This window comes from Sus scrofa, chromosome 5 (assembly GCF_054392235.1).
Source record: "Sus scrofa isolate SSC_HxYL_T2T_F1_AM1 chromosome 5, Sscrofa_HxYL_maternal_Yorkshire_Landrace_v2.0, whole genome shotgun sequence".
Taxonomy (NCBI): Eukaryota; Metazoa; Chordata; class Mammalia; order Artiodactyla; family Suidae; genus Sus; species Sus scrofa.
The window spans coordinates 8521647-8537215 of NC_139387.1; the positions used below are offsets into that span (position 1 = coordinate 8521647).

At 42.4% G+C, this 15569-nt stretch overlaps 1 protein-coding gene across 2 annotated transcripts in view; it reads left to right on the forward strand.

Moving 5' to 3' along the window:
• The window catches only part of ENTHD1 (ENTH domain containing 1), a 102043-nt gene extending 86800 nt beyond the window's left edge, over window positions 1-15243 (forward strand). The window contains exon 7 of one of the 2 annotated variants that reach the window (XM_003126009.7): window positions 13971-15243. In XM_003126009.7, coding sequence (XP_003126057.5) covers window positions 13971-14569 — 599 coding nt within the window. In that variant the 3' untranslated portion in view covers window positions 14570-15243. The remainder of the gene's footprint in view (window positions 1-13970) is intronic. The other variant, XM_084955215.1, reaches the window with a different exon arrangement.
• The last annotated feature ends 326 nt before the right edge of the window (window positions 15244-15569 follow it).

The window sequence follows — 15569 nt, forward strand, 5'->3', positions numbered from 1 at the left end:
TGGTAAATACTCCATGCTTGCTGCTGGGACTTCTAACAGGCTATATACTCTAAGCATCAGAAGTACTCTCTAGGAGTAAGGACAGGCCAGGAATAGAACAGCCAAATGCTGAAACCCAGCTTCAACTAGAACAAACTGATTGCCTCGTATTCCATCTGTCTTCTAGAAGACAATGAAATCCTTTTTTTGAGAGCCGCTACAGTTTTAGTCATTCAACAAAAAAAGTCCAGGCAGAGAAGGACTGGAGCTCACCTTCTCTCATAAAAGCAACAAAATTACAACCAACTGCTGCAAATAAACTGCAAACTATCAAAAAAAGTTACCCTATTTCAGAAGACAAAAAGGAGGTCACATCACGATGGTAGGAGGGGCAATTATGGGATATAAGCAACCCCATATCTGCCAAGTGGGCAGCCCACAGACTGTAAAGTAACTGTATCACAGAGACTCACCTAGGGGAATGAGAGTTCTGAGCCCCACATCAGGTCCCCACACCTGGGGATCTAGCATTGGGAGAAGGAGCCCCTGGAGCATTTGGCATTGAAGGCCAGTGGGGCTTATGTGCTGGAGCTCCATGGGACTGGGGGAAACAGAGACCCCATTCTTGAAAGGTGCACACAGGCTTTTATGTGCACTGGGTCCCAGGGCAAAGCAGAGACTCCATAGGAATCTGGGTCAGACCTGACTACAGTTCTTGGAGGATCTCCTGGGAAGACATGGGGTGACTGTGGCTCGTTGTGGGGGAAGGACATTGAAGGCAGAAGTGTCGGGAATAATCATCAGTGTGAGCTCCTCTAGAGATGGCCATTTTGGAAAAATCTGGCCCCACCCCTCAGTGCTGAGAAGCCCCAGGCCAAACAATAATCCAGATGGGATCACAGCCCCACCTATCAGCATACAGACTGCCTAAAGACCCTTTAGGCACACAACTGCTTCTAATCTCACCCAGAGACAAAGCCCCACCCCACCAGAGGGATAAGAATCAGCTCCACCTACCCGTGGGCAGGCACCAGTCCCTCCCATCAGGAAGCCTACAGCAAGTGCCACCCCCACCCCCCACCAGGGTGGTGGACAACAGATGCAAGAGAGGCTACAACTCTATTGTCTGCAAAAAGGAGACCACACCAAAAATCTATACAAAATGGAAAGGCAGTAATTATGACTCAGATAAGGGAGCAAGAAAAAAAAAACCAGAAAAACAGCTAAGTGATCTGGAGCTTATCAACCTCCATGAAAAAGACTTTAGACTGATGATAGTGAAGATGATTCAAGACATTGGAAATAAACTGGAAGCAAAGATTGATAAATTACAAGAAACACTGAGCAAAGAAATACAAGATTTAAGGATTAAGAAGCAGAGATGCAAAATACAATAGCAGAGATAAAAAATTCATTAGAAGCAACCATCAGGAGTTCCTGTCGTGGCACAAGGGAAAAGAATCTGACTAGGAACCATGAGGTTGCAGGTTCGATCCCTGGCCTCACTCAGTGGGTTAAGGATCTGGTGTTGCTGTGAGCTGTGGTGTAGGTCTCAGATGCGGCTCAAATCTGGTGTTGCTGTGGCTATGGGCGTAGGCCAGCAGCTGTAGCTTCATTCACCCTCTAGCCTGGGAACCTCCATGTGCCATGGGTGCAGTCCTAAAAAGCAAAAAAAAAAAAAAAAAGTAACCATCAGCAGAATGCAGGAGGCAGAAGAACAAATAAGCGAGCTGGAGGACAGACTAGTGGAAGTCACTGATGTGGAACAGAAAAGAGGAAAAAAGATTGAAAAGAAATGAAGACAGTCTAAGAGAACTCTGGGACAACGTTAAACACACCAACATCTGTATTATAGGCGTATCAGGAGAAGAGAGAGAGAAAGGGCCGGAAAAATACTTGAAGAGATAATACCTGAAAACTTCCCTTACATGGGAAAGGAATCACTGACTCAAATCCAGGAAGCACAATGAGTACCTTATAAAATACACCCAAGGAGGAACACCCTGAGACACATATTAATCAAACTGACCCAAATTGTAAGACAAAGTATTGAAAGCAGCTAGGGAAAAGAAACAAATAATATACAAGGGAATCCCAATAGGTTATTGGCAGATTTTTCAGCAGAAACCCTGCAGGCCAGAAGGGAGTGGCATGATGTACTTACAGTGATGAAAGGAAAAAACCTCCAACCAAGATTACTTTACCCAGCAAGGCTCTCATTCAGATTTGAAGGAGAACGCGAAAGCTTTACAGACAACGGAGTTCCTGTCGTGGCGCAGTGGTTAACGAATCCGACTAAGAACCATGAGGTTGCGGGTTCAATCCCTGGCCTTGCTCAGTGGGTTAAGGATTTGGTGTTGCCGTGAGCTGTGGTGTAGGTCACAGACACAGCTCTGATCCTGCATTGCTGTGGCTCTGGTGTAGACCGGTGGCTACAGCTCCGATTCAGCCCCTAGCCCAGGAATCTCCGTATGCCACGGAAGCAGCCCTAGAAAAGGCAAAAAGACAAAAAAAAAAAAAAAAAAACTTTACAGACAAGCAGAAGCTAAGAGAATTCAGCACCACCAAACCATCTTTACAACACATACTAAAGGAACTTCTCTAGGTGGAAAAGAAAAGGCCACAACTAGAAACAAAAATATTCCAAATGACAAGTCTCACAAGTAAAGGCATACCTATAGTAAAGGTAGGAAATCATCCACACACAAATATGCTACCAAAATCAGAAATCATGAGAAGAGGAGAGTACAAATGCCGGACACTGGAGATGCACTTGCAATTAAGAGGCCAACAACTTAAAACAATCTTGTATATATATAGACTCCTATATCAAAACTTGAGGGTAATTGCAAACCAAAAATCTACAACAGCTACACACACAAATAAGAAAAAGGAGAAAACAGACAATAGAAACAGACTCACAAATAATCTAGAGGTTATAAGATAGGTACTTTAAAATAATTATGATTAGTAAGATCAAGAAAACAGAAGGAAAGATGGGAAATTCCATCAGAATAGAATCCTACTATCTATAAAAAAGAATCACAGAATTCCAAAGTTGAAAAGTACAGTAGCTGAAATGAATACCCTAGGGGTACTGTTCAATTGACAAGGCTTGAGGTATCAAGAGAGAGAGTTCAGGAGTTCCCCCATGGCTCAGGAAGTTAAGGATCTAATGTTGTCAATGCTGTGGCTCTGATTACAGCTGTGGTGCAGGTTTGATCCCTGGTCCAGAAACTTCTACATGCCATTGGCCCAGCTAAAAACAGAAGGAGAGTTTGGCACTGGCAGAGAAGCTAGAAAGTTATGAGGGAAACCCTGAAAGTCAGGGAGACTCAGGAGTCTCATATTGCAGTAGAACTACCATATGATCCAACAATCCCATTTCTGGGCATCTATCCAGAGAAGACCGTACTTCAAAAAGATACATGCTTCCCGGTATTCATTGCAACACTTTGTACAGTAGCCAAGACATGGAAGCAACCTAAATGTCCATCAACAGAGAAATGGATAAAGATGATGTGGTACATATATACAATGGAATACTACTCAGCCATAAAAAAGAATGAGATAATGCCATTTGCAGCAACATGGATGGATCTAGAAATTATCACGCTAGGTGAAGTAAGTCAGGCAGAGAAAGAAAAATATCATATGATGTCATTAATGTGTAGAATCTAATGAAAAATAATACAGAAGACCTTAGAAAAAAGAAATAGACTCAAAACATTTTTAAACCAAATTTATGTTTACCAAAGGGGAAACGGGCAGGGTGAATAAATTAGAGGGCTTGGATTGACATATGCACATTACTGTATATAAAATGAATAGATAACGAGTATAGCACAGGGTAACCCTACTCAGTACTGTGTATTAACCTATGTGGGAAAAGAATCTGAAAAGGAATGGAGATATATATATGTGTGTGTATATATATATATAATTACTCTGCTGTAATTATATATAATATATATATATTACTCTGCTGTACACCTGAAGCTAACTCAACTTTTGAGTCACTTATACTCCAAGAAAATTTATCAAAAATAAATTAGGTGACTACCACCTGAGTTAAGAAAAAAAAAAAAGGAATCCTGTATTCCAGTTGTAAACTCTGTCCAACCCAAACCCTTGACTGGCTGTTAAATTATCTGTGTAGGGGAAGACCCCCCCACCCCCACCCAGTGAACCTGGTGCAAAAATAGAAAAGAAAAAAGAAGAAAAAGAAAAAAATGATGAACACTCGAAATTATAAATACATAGATAAATATACAATACTATATATTTCATTTTTAATTCTAATTTTTTTAAAAAATGACTGTTTAAAGCAAAAATTTTAATAATATATTTTGAGTTTTAAAACATATGGGAATGTAACATGTATCACAACATAGCACAAAGAATGGCTAAATTGCATAGTTGTTAATGGCACAGGTTCTGGAATCAAACTGCCTGGGTTTATAATCGCAGCTCAGCTGCTGATTGTGTGACCTTAGGTGAGGCCCTGACCTGTCTGCCCACCCGTGTCTCAGCTGCAGAACAAGAGTAACGATGGCGCTAGCACAGGGCATCGTGGGGATCCCACAGACCAACAGGGTTTAGAGGGGATCTCGTGCTCGGAAAGTGTCATATAAAAGCTTGTGATTACTACTCCAATGTCCGTATTTTCAGTTCCGCTTTTAGAACTCCAGGACCCCTTAATATCTCCTCTGGTTATCGCAAAAGTATGCAGGGGTTTCTCATTTATTCTCAGGAACAGGTAGTCTCATGTCCTTTCAGAAAGAGCATTCAGGCTGAGGAGTAATACAGAGCTCAACTAAACAAAGAGACTGTGGGAAGCTCTACTTCATCCCCCATGGAGCAGCCAGGGTGACCTGAGGACTAGCGCTTCCCACAGAAATACTCCCCATGGCCTGCTCCCCATGTCCCTAAAGGTCAGGTAGCCTTCGGGCGGGCCCTGTGCCGTCTAGCTTCTGCTCCTTCAGCAGCCTGTGTTCTTTCCTTTTGTCGGGTAAACCTGGCTGCTTCCCCACCTTTGTCCCCTTGTTCCCTCTGACCAGAACCTTCTGGTCTGCCCCTTCACCAGATCACTCCTACTCATCCCTCAGAGGCCAGCTCACTTCTTCACGATTTCCTAGGTTATTTCAAATCCCCCAACTTCGTGCTGTGTTAGCATCCTTTCTGGCACTTACTGTCATTCTAATCCCCTATAATGGCATTTGCATTAAGTTGTTCAATGTGCCTGCCTCCCACCCAAGTGGAACATCAGCTTCCTGAGGGAAGGGACCTCTGTGCCTGTTTATTATCGTATCGCCAGCACCAGCCACAGTGCCTTGCATGTAATGCATACTCAGTATTTAATAAGTTAATTAAAAGTAGCTTAGTAAACCTTGGATACAGGGGTTGCCGTCGTGGTTCAGTGGTTAACGAATCCAACTAGGAACCATTAGGTTTCAGGTTTGATCCCTGGCCTCACTCAGTGGGTTAAGGATCCGGCATTGCCACGAGCTGTCATGTAGGTTGCGGATGCGGCTCGGATCCCGCGTTGCTGTGGCTGTTGTGTAGGCCGGCGGCTACAGCTCTGATTGGACCCCTAGCCTGGGAACCTCCATATGCTGAGGGTGTGGCCCTAGAAGAGGCAAAAAGACAAAAAAAAAAAAGTGTGCGTACAGCAGTAATAGAGGAATATACAGAAAATTAAGCCAGGACAGGTGATGAGGAGCTATGTGTGCCAGGTTAAGAAGTTTGCACTTGGGAGTTCCTGTCGTGGCCCAGTGGTTAACGAATCTGACTAGGAACCATGAGGTTGCAGGTTGGATCCCTGGCCTTGCTCTGTGGGTTAAGGATCCAGCATTGCCCTGAGCTGTCATGTAGGTTGTGGATGCGGCTCGGATCCCGCGTTGCTGTGGCTCTGGTGTAGGCCAGCAGCTGTAGCTCTGATTAGACCCCTAGCCTGGGAACCTCCATATGCCACAAGTGCAGCCCTAGAAAAGGCAAAAAGACAAAAAGACAGAAAAAAAGAAGTTTGCACTTGACTTTGAAGATAGTGTACATCACTAAAGTTTTTAAGCCAAGTGAGTAACTTGGAAAAATGATTTATGTCAGGGACTACAGAGGGAGTGGGTGAAACCAGAGACTGGGAACAGGTCAGAGGCTGTTGTGGAAGAGATTAAGACTGGCTGGCAAGGCGGGCGGAGGAGCTCTCGAGATGGAGGCGATCTGGGGGAAGCAGCAAGGGACTCGCAAGAAAATAGCTACGGTGATGGATCCTGGGATCCTGGATTGGACAAGAAGGGAGGCAGAGCCAGGAGGGCACTTACAGAGTTGGAGAAAATAGATGGATCATTGCACCTGTTGTTTCAGTGAGGCCCAGGTGTAGATGTATTAAAAGGAATATAAAAGGCTGGAAGTGATTGAGAAGAACAGTAATCTTGGAAAATAAGATTTCAGAGTCAGGGAGTTCCTGTCGTGGCTTATCCTTGGAACTTCCATATGCCATGGGTAAGGCCCTAAAAAAAACAGGAAAAAAAAATAAAAGGATTTCAGAGTAGGGCAATTGTGAGTGATGACATGTCGTAGGGAAGACTTAGAGGAATGGCTGAGGTCTCTGTGGCTGAGGAATTCAAGAAATGGTGAGGCAAGGATTGATGGCCAGTCTCCATGGACACTGGGTGACGAAGGATAAAGAAGATGGCACCTATTTTCTGGTTTTATTTCAAGAGGTATTTGTCCAGGCCTGATGTTATAAACTTTTTGGAGATAATGAGCTGGGCAAATTAAAAAATACTTGCACACACACACATTTTAGCAGCTCTCAAATTTCAGGGAGTCTGTGTAAGGTAGCTGTGTAAGCAGCAAGGGACTTGAAAGAAAATAGCTAAGGTGATGGATCCTGGGATCCTGGATTGGACAAGAAGGGATCCCAGCTACCTAATACACTTCAGTATTTTTACTGAATGAGAGGGACAGATTTGCTGTTGACCTTTTAACGCTAAGTAACTCTGTTCCCTAAACAGCCCATTCCTTCTGCTCCTCTGTTTATTTATCTGAGCCCAAACTCTTGTTTTAGGTCATGCATACTAAAAGGAAGAAGGAGCTAGTAGAAACTTAGAAGCCAAATCTAGTGGCAGGCAGCTTTCTTTATATTTTCATAAAGCACCTTAGGGTAGGTGTGTTAGACTGCACTGGGTCTTACTTTCTAATTTTTGAGGAAGGGGAAAAAAAAAATCTGTCTGTACTTTCTCATGTTGGGATAGTGGCAAGCATTCTCAGTGGCTTCATCCTTTCTTTCTGTCTCATGGGTTCCATTTTTTTCACTCTGTATTTCAGCAGTAATTGTTCTTTGTAGTTGATTTCCACTTTACCTTTGCTGCGGAGAGAAACCAAATGTGACACACATACACCAAAGACTCATTAGCCCTACCTTTTTCTTTTTGGCTATAAAAGCCTTCAGGGCTAAAACAGTTAACAGATTCCCCAAAAGAAACCAGGAAAATGCTAGAAAACAGTTCTGCAGACTGCCTCAGCTAACTCTGAGCTTCTGGCCAGGCTTGGTTCAGAAGCACCAGCAGAGCCTTGCTGGGCAGGATGGTTTATCACACCCACCAGAGAGCTCACAGAGGTGCTGCCCTGCCTCTCCCCACTCGGCCCCAGCAGCTCTTCTAGCTGTGCAGCTCCTGCTTGCTTTTGTGCAGACAAAAGACACACTGATTTGATTTTTTTAACTTAGTGAACCAAATTTATGCTTCGCAGGTAAGTGAGAAAACTCATCTTTAATTCAATAATCCAATTTTCCCAGTAAAAATGTAGCATAAGTGACTTATAATCACTTAACATTGAGGCAGATTTATTAGCATTTCTCTCTTAACCCTGTGTTACTCCTAAATCTGGTTCTTTTATGTAGCTTATTTATAATCATAATAATTAAAAATAAAATTTCAAATATTACATTAGAAAAAATTGAGATCCAGTCATGTACCATAAAATTTTACACCCCTTTAAAGTGGACAACTTAGTGTTTTTCAGAATATTCTCAGGGGTGTGCGACCATCACTACTAATTCCAGAATATTTTCATCACCCCTAAAGTCCTGTACACATTAGCAGTCACCACCACCCCCCCACCTGCCACCCTGGCAGCTACTAATCTACTTTCTGTGTGGATTTGCCTATTCTGGACATTTCATATGATAGAATCAGACAATATATGGCCTTTTGTGACTGATTTCTTTCACTGAGCATCATGTATTCAAGGTTGATCTGTGTTGAAGCCTAAATCAGTAGTTCATTCCTCTGTAAAGCTGATAATATTCCAATGTATAGATAAGCACATTTTAGCTATCCATTATCAGCTGACAGACATTTGGGTTGTTTCCACCTTTGGGCTATTATGAATAATTCTGTTATGAAGATTTCTGTAAATGTTACATTTTTTAAACTGCAGAACAAAGTCAGAATAGCTTAAATCACGTGTGTAGTTAACTTGACAGCCTTTATGTAACAGCCAGGAAGGCTGAAAGAGATGAACTGGAGAATGAAAAAAAAAAAAAACCCTCTGTTATACAGGAAGCTGTTTGACCAAAGACCTGCTACTAGCAGAAAGATTTACATTGATGGCCAAAGAGAGTTTTTAAATATTTCTAGAAATGTATTTGTCACTTTATTTTTGCAATCCAGCACTTCTAAGTTTAAAGTTGTATAATAATTAACAGCTCCAATGTTATTCAGTGGTATAGAAAGTTAGAGATAACACACCAGCATTTGGAATAATTTCATCAGTGCTCTCTTCAAGCAAGCTCAACACTAATTAGCACATGCGTGTATCACACAATGCGATTTTTAAATACCGCCATTTACTGCAGCTTATTTGTAATATTTGCTGCATTTCAGCTCTGGTGGGTCGACTGTAGGAAGAGGATGGTTGTTAACCAATAACTTGGGTAGTGAGCCAGGGAAGGGTCCCCAGACGGGCGGGGACATGCACCCCGAAGTGCACTGTGCAGCGTCTGGTGCAGCTGTGGCGTGTTTGGAAACAAAAGTGAATTGGCACCCAGCAATTAGAGATGAAGTGGGTTTTTATGAGCAAAAGCATCATCACGGAGCCTTGGAATCAAAGCTACAGAACTGTAAACAGTGATAAGCTATTTACTTGGCAGTTGAAGCCACGAAGCAGAAGAGAGGTGGGCAAACAGTAGGAAGCATTGATTCTTAAACTGAAGCTCACATCAGAAACACCTGGAAGCTTGTTAAACCCCCACTTTCTGAGCCCAGCCCCCCAGTTTCTGATTCAGTTGGTCTGGGGCAGCCCAAGAACTCCATTTCTCACAAATTCCCAGGTGCTGCTGCTGCTGCTGCTGGCTCAGGCCCTACACTTTGAAAAACACTGGCCTGAAGTTAAATAGCAGATATTAATCACATCATGCTTACATGACTATCATAGCTGTGTTATCTTTAAATACATAGCATTAGATTAATATTTAACTCAAATATTATTTTCTCCTGGCCTTCTTAGAGTGTTCCTCATGAAACCATCCTTTCTGACCAGAGTGAATTATTTCTAGAATAGATTCTTAGTGCTCTAACATGTATGTTTTGTGTCCTAGAATCTTAGAATCTCGCCAAGGCTGTATAAGTTCTGTCACCTGATGTGTTGATCTTACCTGAAACATTCTTGCCAAATGATCATCAGGCTGTGCCTGAGCTCCTTGAGTATCAAGAAACTCCCTACTTCCCAAAGCAGCTCATTTCATGTGTGGAAAACCATGACTATGACAGAGTTTTTGGAGTTCCTGCTGTGGCGCTGTGGGTTAAGAATCTGCCTGCAGAGACTTGGGTCACTTTGGAAGTGCGGGTTCAAGCCCTGGCCCGGGAGCTTCTGTGTGCTGCAGGTGCAGCCATACAGTAAATTTTTTTTTTAAGTTTTCTTCTTTTAGGGAAGTTCCCTTCATGGCTCAGTGGAAAGAATCTGACTAGCATCCATGAGGCCTGGATTCCTGGCCTTGCTCAGTGGGTTAAGGATCTGGTGTTGCTGTGAGCTGTGGTGTAGGTTGTAGATGAGGCTCAGATCTGGCAATGCTGTAGCCATGGTGTAGGCCAGCAGCTACAGTTCTGATTCAACCCCTAGCCGGGGAACCTCCATACGCCTCTGGTATGGCCCTAAAAGGATTAAAAAAAAAAGTTTTCTTTTTTTTAATTGGGCTGAATTCTTATTTCTTTCACCTATTAACCCCGGTTTTGTGCACAGTGTGAGAAGTGGAAGGCCACTGTTACTAAGGTTTTGTGGTTATCTTCAAATAACTAAAGATAGCCTCTTACTCTTTGTCCCACTGTCTCTTTCTGGGTAAAGACTTGCATACCCATTAACTGTAGCTTATGTATTTCTATATAAGGAATGGTTGTCATATCCCCTCACCGTCCTGGTTGCCTGCCTTCTTAATTTTATGCCCAGAATTTAACATAATTCTTTTTTTTTGGGGGGGGTTGGCTTTTTAGGGCCGCACCTGCAGCATATGGAGGTTCCAGGCTAGGGTCCAATCGGAGCTGTAGCCTCCAGCCTATGCCAGAGCCACAGCAATACAGGATCCAAGCCGAGTCTGCAACCTACACCGCAGCTCACAGTAACACCGACCGGATCCTTAACCCACTGAGCAATGCCAGAGATTGAACCCGCATGCCGTGGATGGTAGTCAGGTTTGTTAACCGCCGAGGCATGACAGGAATTCTATAACGTAATTCTATAGCAGAATAAAAATAATTCTAATGTGGTAGAATGGTGTGGACATAGAGCTTAGTAAGTTAGATGATATGCTTTAATATCAGAGCCTTGAATTTGAATCTCATCTCTGCCCCTTTTTAGCCTAGTGATTTGGGGAAAGTTTTTTTGCCTCTTTGAGATTCCTTTGCCTCATGTTTAAAATGGGGATATAAAACCTACTCCACATGTTATTGAAGGTGGTGCTAAGTAAAGAGAATTAGAAAATAGCTATTTGAAAAGCAATTAAATCCCTCTACTTCTTCTTCTTGCCAAACGAATGAGCAGTTGCCCTGAATATTCACCCACTCACAACCTGGCAGAAGTCTGGAGATTTGTTTTCTGTAGAAGGTAGACGGAAGGTCTCTGAGATGAGAGATGCCAGGTAGAGCTGAGTGTACAGGTCCTCTAACAACCAGTACAGGGTTAAGTGGCCGTATGCAAACCAAATGCTGAATGCAGAGAACCCTGTCCCTTTCTCTGCTAGGCTCCGGGCACACTGAGAGCCGGAGCTTTACCCTCTAGGCAGGGGAGAGAAAAACTACTCTCACAAGAACCTGTAACCCTCAGAGGGAAAAACCAAAGATACTGACATCTCTTCCCCAACAGATGACCTACCCAAATAACCGTATGCTGAAGCCTAGTGTTGACAAGTCCCACACTTACACCCAGGGCTTCCAGCCAACTTGTGATCCTTCATTCTCGATCGTAAGCAGACAGCCAAGGGCACCAGACATCTGGAAGAAACCTCTCACACGGAACGTTGAAACAAGGGGTGAGAAGATATGTTGCACCCATGAAATAAGGACAGGGTGTCCTAAAAAGAATTTCTGAGAACCCTCCAAAATAGTTCTTGGAAGTTAAAAATGTAATGGTAAGCAGAAATGAATAACTCAATAGGATTGGAAGGAGAAGTTGACAAAAATCTCTAACGAAGCAGAGCACACAAAAAAGGTAGGAAAGGTGGGAGAGGAAAATAGGAAGATGAGAGGGCTAGTCCAGGAGATACGACATCTGAACAAGAGGAGGGTCAGAAAGAGAACACGGAAAAAAACACAGGAGAAAATAATTGATTAAAGCAGTCAAGAAAAAATTGTAGAGCTAAAGGAAATGAGTTCCTGATTAAAAGGTAGTGACTTTCAGGGAATGGAAAAGTCACCCTCAGGGCATACAGAGAAACTTCAGAACACTGGGGACAAATAAGAAATTCTGTGAAACTCAGAGATAAACCAGCTAAATATGGTTATATACAACGAATGGAATGGCTCACACTCCATTCACAGCAGCAACACTGGAAGAAGCAAGAAGGCAGTGGAATTTTTTGCCTTCACTATTCTGAGAGAAAGGATTTCCAACCCAGAATTTTTTACCTAACCACAGTAGCATTAAGCCTAAGGGTAGAATACGGACATTTTCAGACATGCAATCTCAAAACCTTTACTTCTCATGCATCGTTTTTCAGCAGACTGTGGGAGAACGTGCTCCTCCACCATGAGAGCAGACCAAGAAATAGAAAGACTCGGGATCTAGAATACAGGAGGATGGCGAAGGGCCATGTCAGCAGACAGCTGTGAGTGTAGCTCCGAGTGCAGCAGTGTGACGCGGACCTGGATGTGCTGAGGCTTTGGCACTGGCACGTCCATTATGTCATGTCCCTCTTTTTAATCCATGGATAGAATGTCTGGATAAGCCTGACCTAGATTCTTAAGTGTGCTTGTCTTGTCCTGACCGAGTGTTAATAAAGTCCCTACTTTCCTTTTCATGTCCTGCTACTGCATCGGCTGAGGAGACTCATCCCCCTCACCCTGCCAAATGTATTGTGATTGGAATTTTTCCTGAGAACTGAGGATGGGCCCCAGAGAGCTTTGTAGCAGAAAATAGAAGCTGCCTGCCCTGGCCGTATTTTTTACAGGAGGTTCAATTTAGTGTAGAAGAGCGTGAATATGTAAAATAAAACAATAGAGATAAATCATGTGTACTAAGTAGTAAGCATTAATTTCTCTCTTCTATGACTTATAATGAATGTTTGTTTGTTTTAAGTAGCAAGTCCAGAGTTAGTTGCAAAGACTTTAGCACTGGATTTTGCCAATTTTACCGCCTAATGCATAAATGAATATATGCATTAGGTGAAAAAGTTTTCTAAGAAAGTTTTCTAGAAAAAGTTTTCTAAGAAAGTTTGGAAAACACTCGACTAAATTACAGTTGGTTCTTAAATAGCAAGGGTTTGAACCATGTGGTTCTACTTGTATACAGCTTTTTCAATAAATCCATGACATAGTACTGCACAATCCGAGGTTGAGTGTCTTTGATTCAGAAGCGTGGCTGTGGAGGGCCAACTGAATTTTCAAATGCGTGGAGGACTGGCGCCCCCAACCCCCATGATGTTCAAGGTCAGCTGTACTTAGATTTCTCAGAACCTTAGCTGTGCCAATGGACACGCTTACTCTCCTGCAGGAGGCGCAATATGCAGTTGGCCCGTCTTGTTAGACTTTGAAGTTCTGTTCTCACAAAACATCTTTTCACATCCTGAGAAACAGTGAGACCAACAGTGTGGGAAATAATGGTTTAGAATGAAGTGTGAAAAAAGACATTTAATATGGTTTTGCCTGAAAGGAAGTTATAAATGTTATCAAATCTTTCATTTTATGGAGAATAGGTTTAGAATGCTTGTTATTTTACATACGGCTTCTTGGTGGAAACAGTAATTATATACGTGTGCTACAGCGTCCTGGATCTCAGATGGATTGGACTCAGTCTTGACTTTATATGACCACTGAGAGGAAAAGGGTCAGTTTTATAACTTTGGGGTACTTGTGGTTTGTTGTTCATTTTGCCATAGTATTCTCTGTCGGAAAAATGAAGGATGAAGGAATCTAAGTTACAGGTTCCTCAAACTTTCTACTGTAAATGTCAATCTAAAATGCTGGCCGTCGGTAGAATAGGGTGCAGTTCTCTCCTCATTTGGCATCCCCGATAAACGTGGTATAAAAAGATGTTGGGCAGGGGTTGAGGGTCAAGACGAACATTGAGAATTCTATTGTAGGCTCATCTCCATAGGATTATTGATATATAACACAGCTCTAGATTTTTCTTTGTTTCCTGCTTTGGGTTTGTTTGGGGTTATTATGACTATTTAACATTTAAATTCTGAGTAGTCTATTTACATTGAGACCAGATAGTATTTTACATCATAAAATTATTTGTGCGTTGCATCATTTTCCTCTCTCATTTATGCATTTTAGTTTCAACCGCCTCTGAGGGAACCGCCTCCTTTTCTACTTTATCGGTGTCATCTCCTGATTCAGCCTCTCCAGAAAAGTCTGTTCATCCCTTACCCCCAGTTTCGGTCAGATCTTCCTTCTGGACTCTGTTCCATCAGCAGTCTTCTTCAGCCTCTGTTAAAGAAAAGACGGCCAGGGTCCAGCACCCTTTTGCGCCTAGGGGCCCACTGTCCTCTGATGAAGAAGAAACTGACAACATCGACCTCCTGGAGATTCTTCCAGACAACTCTGATTCTGCCAAAAAGCAGACAAGTCTTCTTTCTAGGAGTAATTGGGTAGAGTTTTCCACCCAAAATGTAGACCCTTTCACCTCTCTGTCCTGTTCTAGTTTTCAGGCAACCCAAGACCTGCCTAGGGAGCCTGAAGCAAATAATTCCACTAACGTTCTTCTGGGGGAGGTAAAAAACGCCATAGTCAAATTACACGAAGATCTGAGCATGGTGATACGAGAGCTTAACGTCATCAATAGCCGTCTGGTAAGCATGAGTGGGACTAGCCCACAAGTAAGCAAGTCTTTGCAACTTCCCCAGGATTCTGAGGGGGGATCAGAGCAAGTCTAACATCTCAGGAGTCATTTTTGACAGAGCTGAATGTGGCATCATTTCCCAAAGCCTACGAGGTTAACCTTTTTTAGGTCACCATGGCAAAGCAGGGTGAAGGTTTGTTTTTTCCCTGTCAGGTTTATTAAACAAGTGTATTTCAAACCAATAACTTCATCTGGATGGTTAATTTTTTAAAAGAGAAAAGGAATCACCTTGATAATATTTTCAGATCTAGATATCAGTTCATTTGAAACTGAGGAGAATTCCACTCTTCCAGGCTCTGTGCTTTACCTCAAAATACATTAAGCATTTCAGAAAGTCGTGGTAAGACTTCACACTGTAAATGACTGTTCTAGAGCTTTTTGGATAAATTGGCTGTAGGAAGCCCTTTGTTTTCCATCTGTGTGGAGCTTAATTGTTAACAAGCCTTTGCCTTGACTTAGGAAAACTGAGTCTGGGGTGTACATGTCACAGGTTGTCATGTCAAGTTTCAGGTTCTGCACACCAAGGGCCAGAAATCTTTCCCTTCCTGCAGATGCCACAGTTGGTTGGGAGTTAAGCTGTGACAAGTAAGACATGCAACAAGTAGGACACATGGTTTTTGATTTGTTGTTGTTAAAGTGTATCACACAGTGAATTTAAATGTGTATTTTTTCTCATTTTGGAAAATAAATTTGACATTTTTCATCTCACATGTATTTTTTTTTAATTCACTAAGACAGCCTTTCAAATAGGAATGTCTCAGTTATTATAGTTATGGGGGAAATGATCTGGTTGGGGGATTACAGACCAGTGTCCCTCAATCCTGCTGCAGATTCAAATCACCAGAGAGGTTTTGTTTTGTTTCATAACTATTTGAGAGAACAGGGTTAAGGGGCTCCCTGTAGCCATCGCTCAGCAATTACTTTGGTTAGTAATTTCAACAATCAATAACCAAAGACTAAAATAATCTCTGATAGTTTGGAAGAAATATGAGGCATTTAAAAAGTATTCTCGGAGTTCCCGTCATGACGCAGTG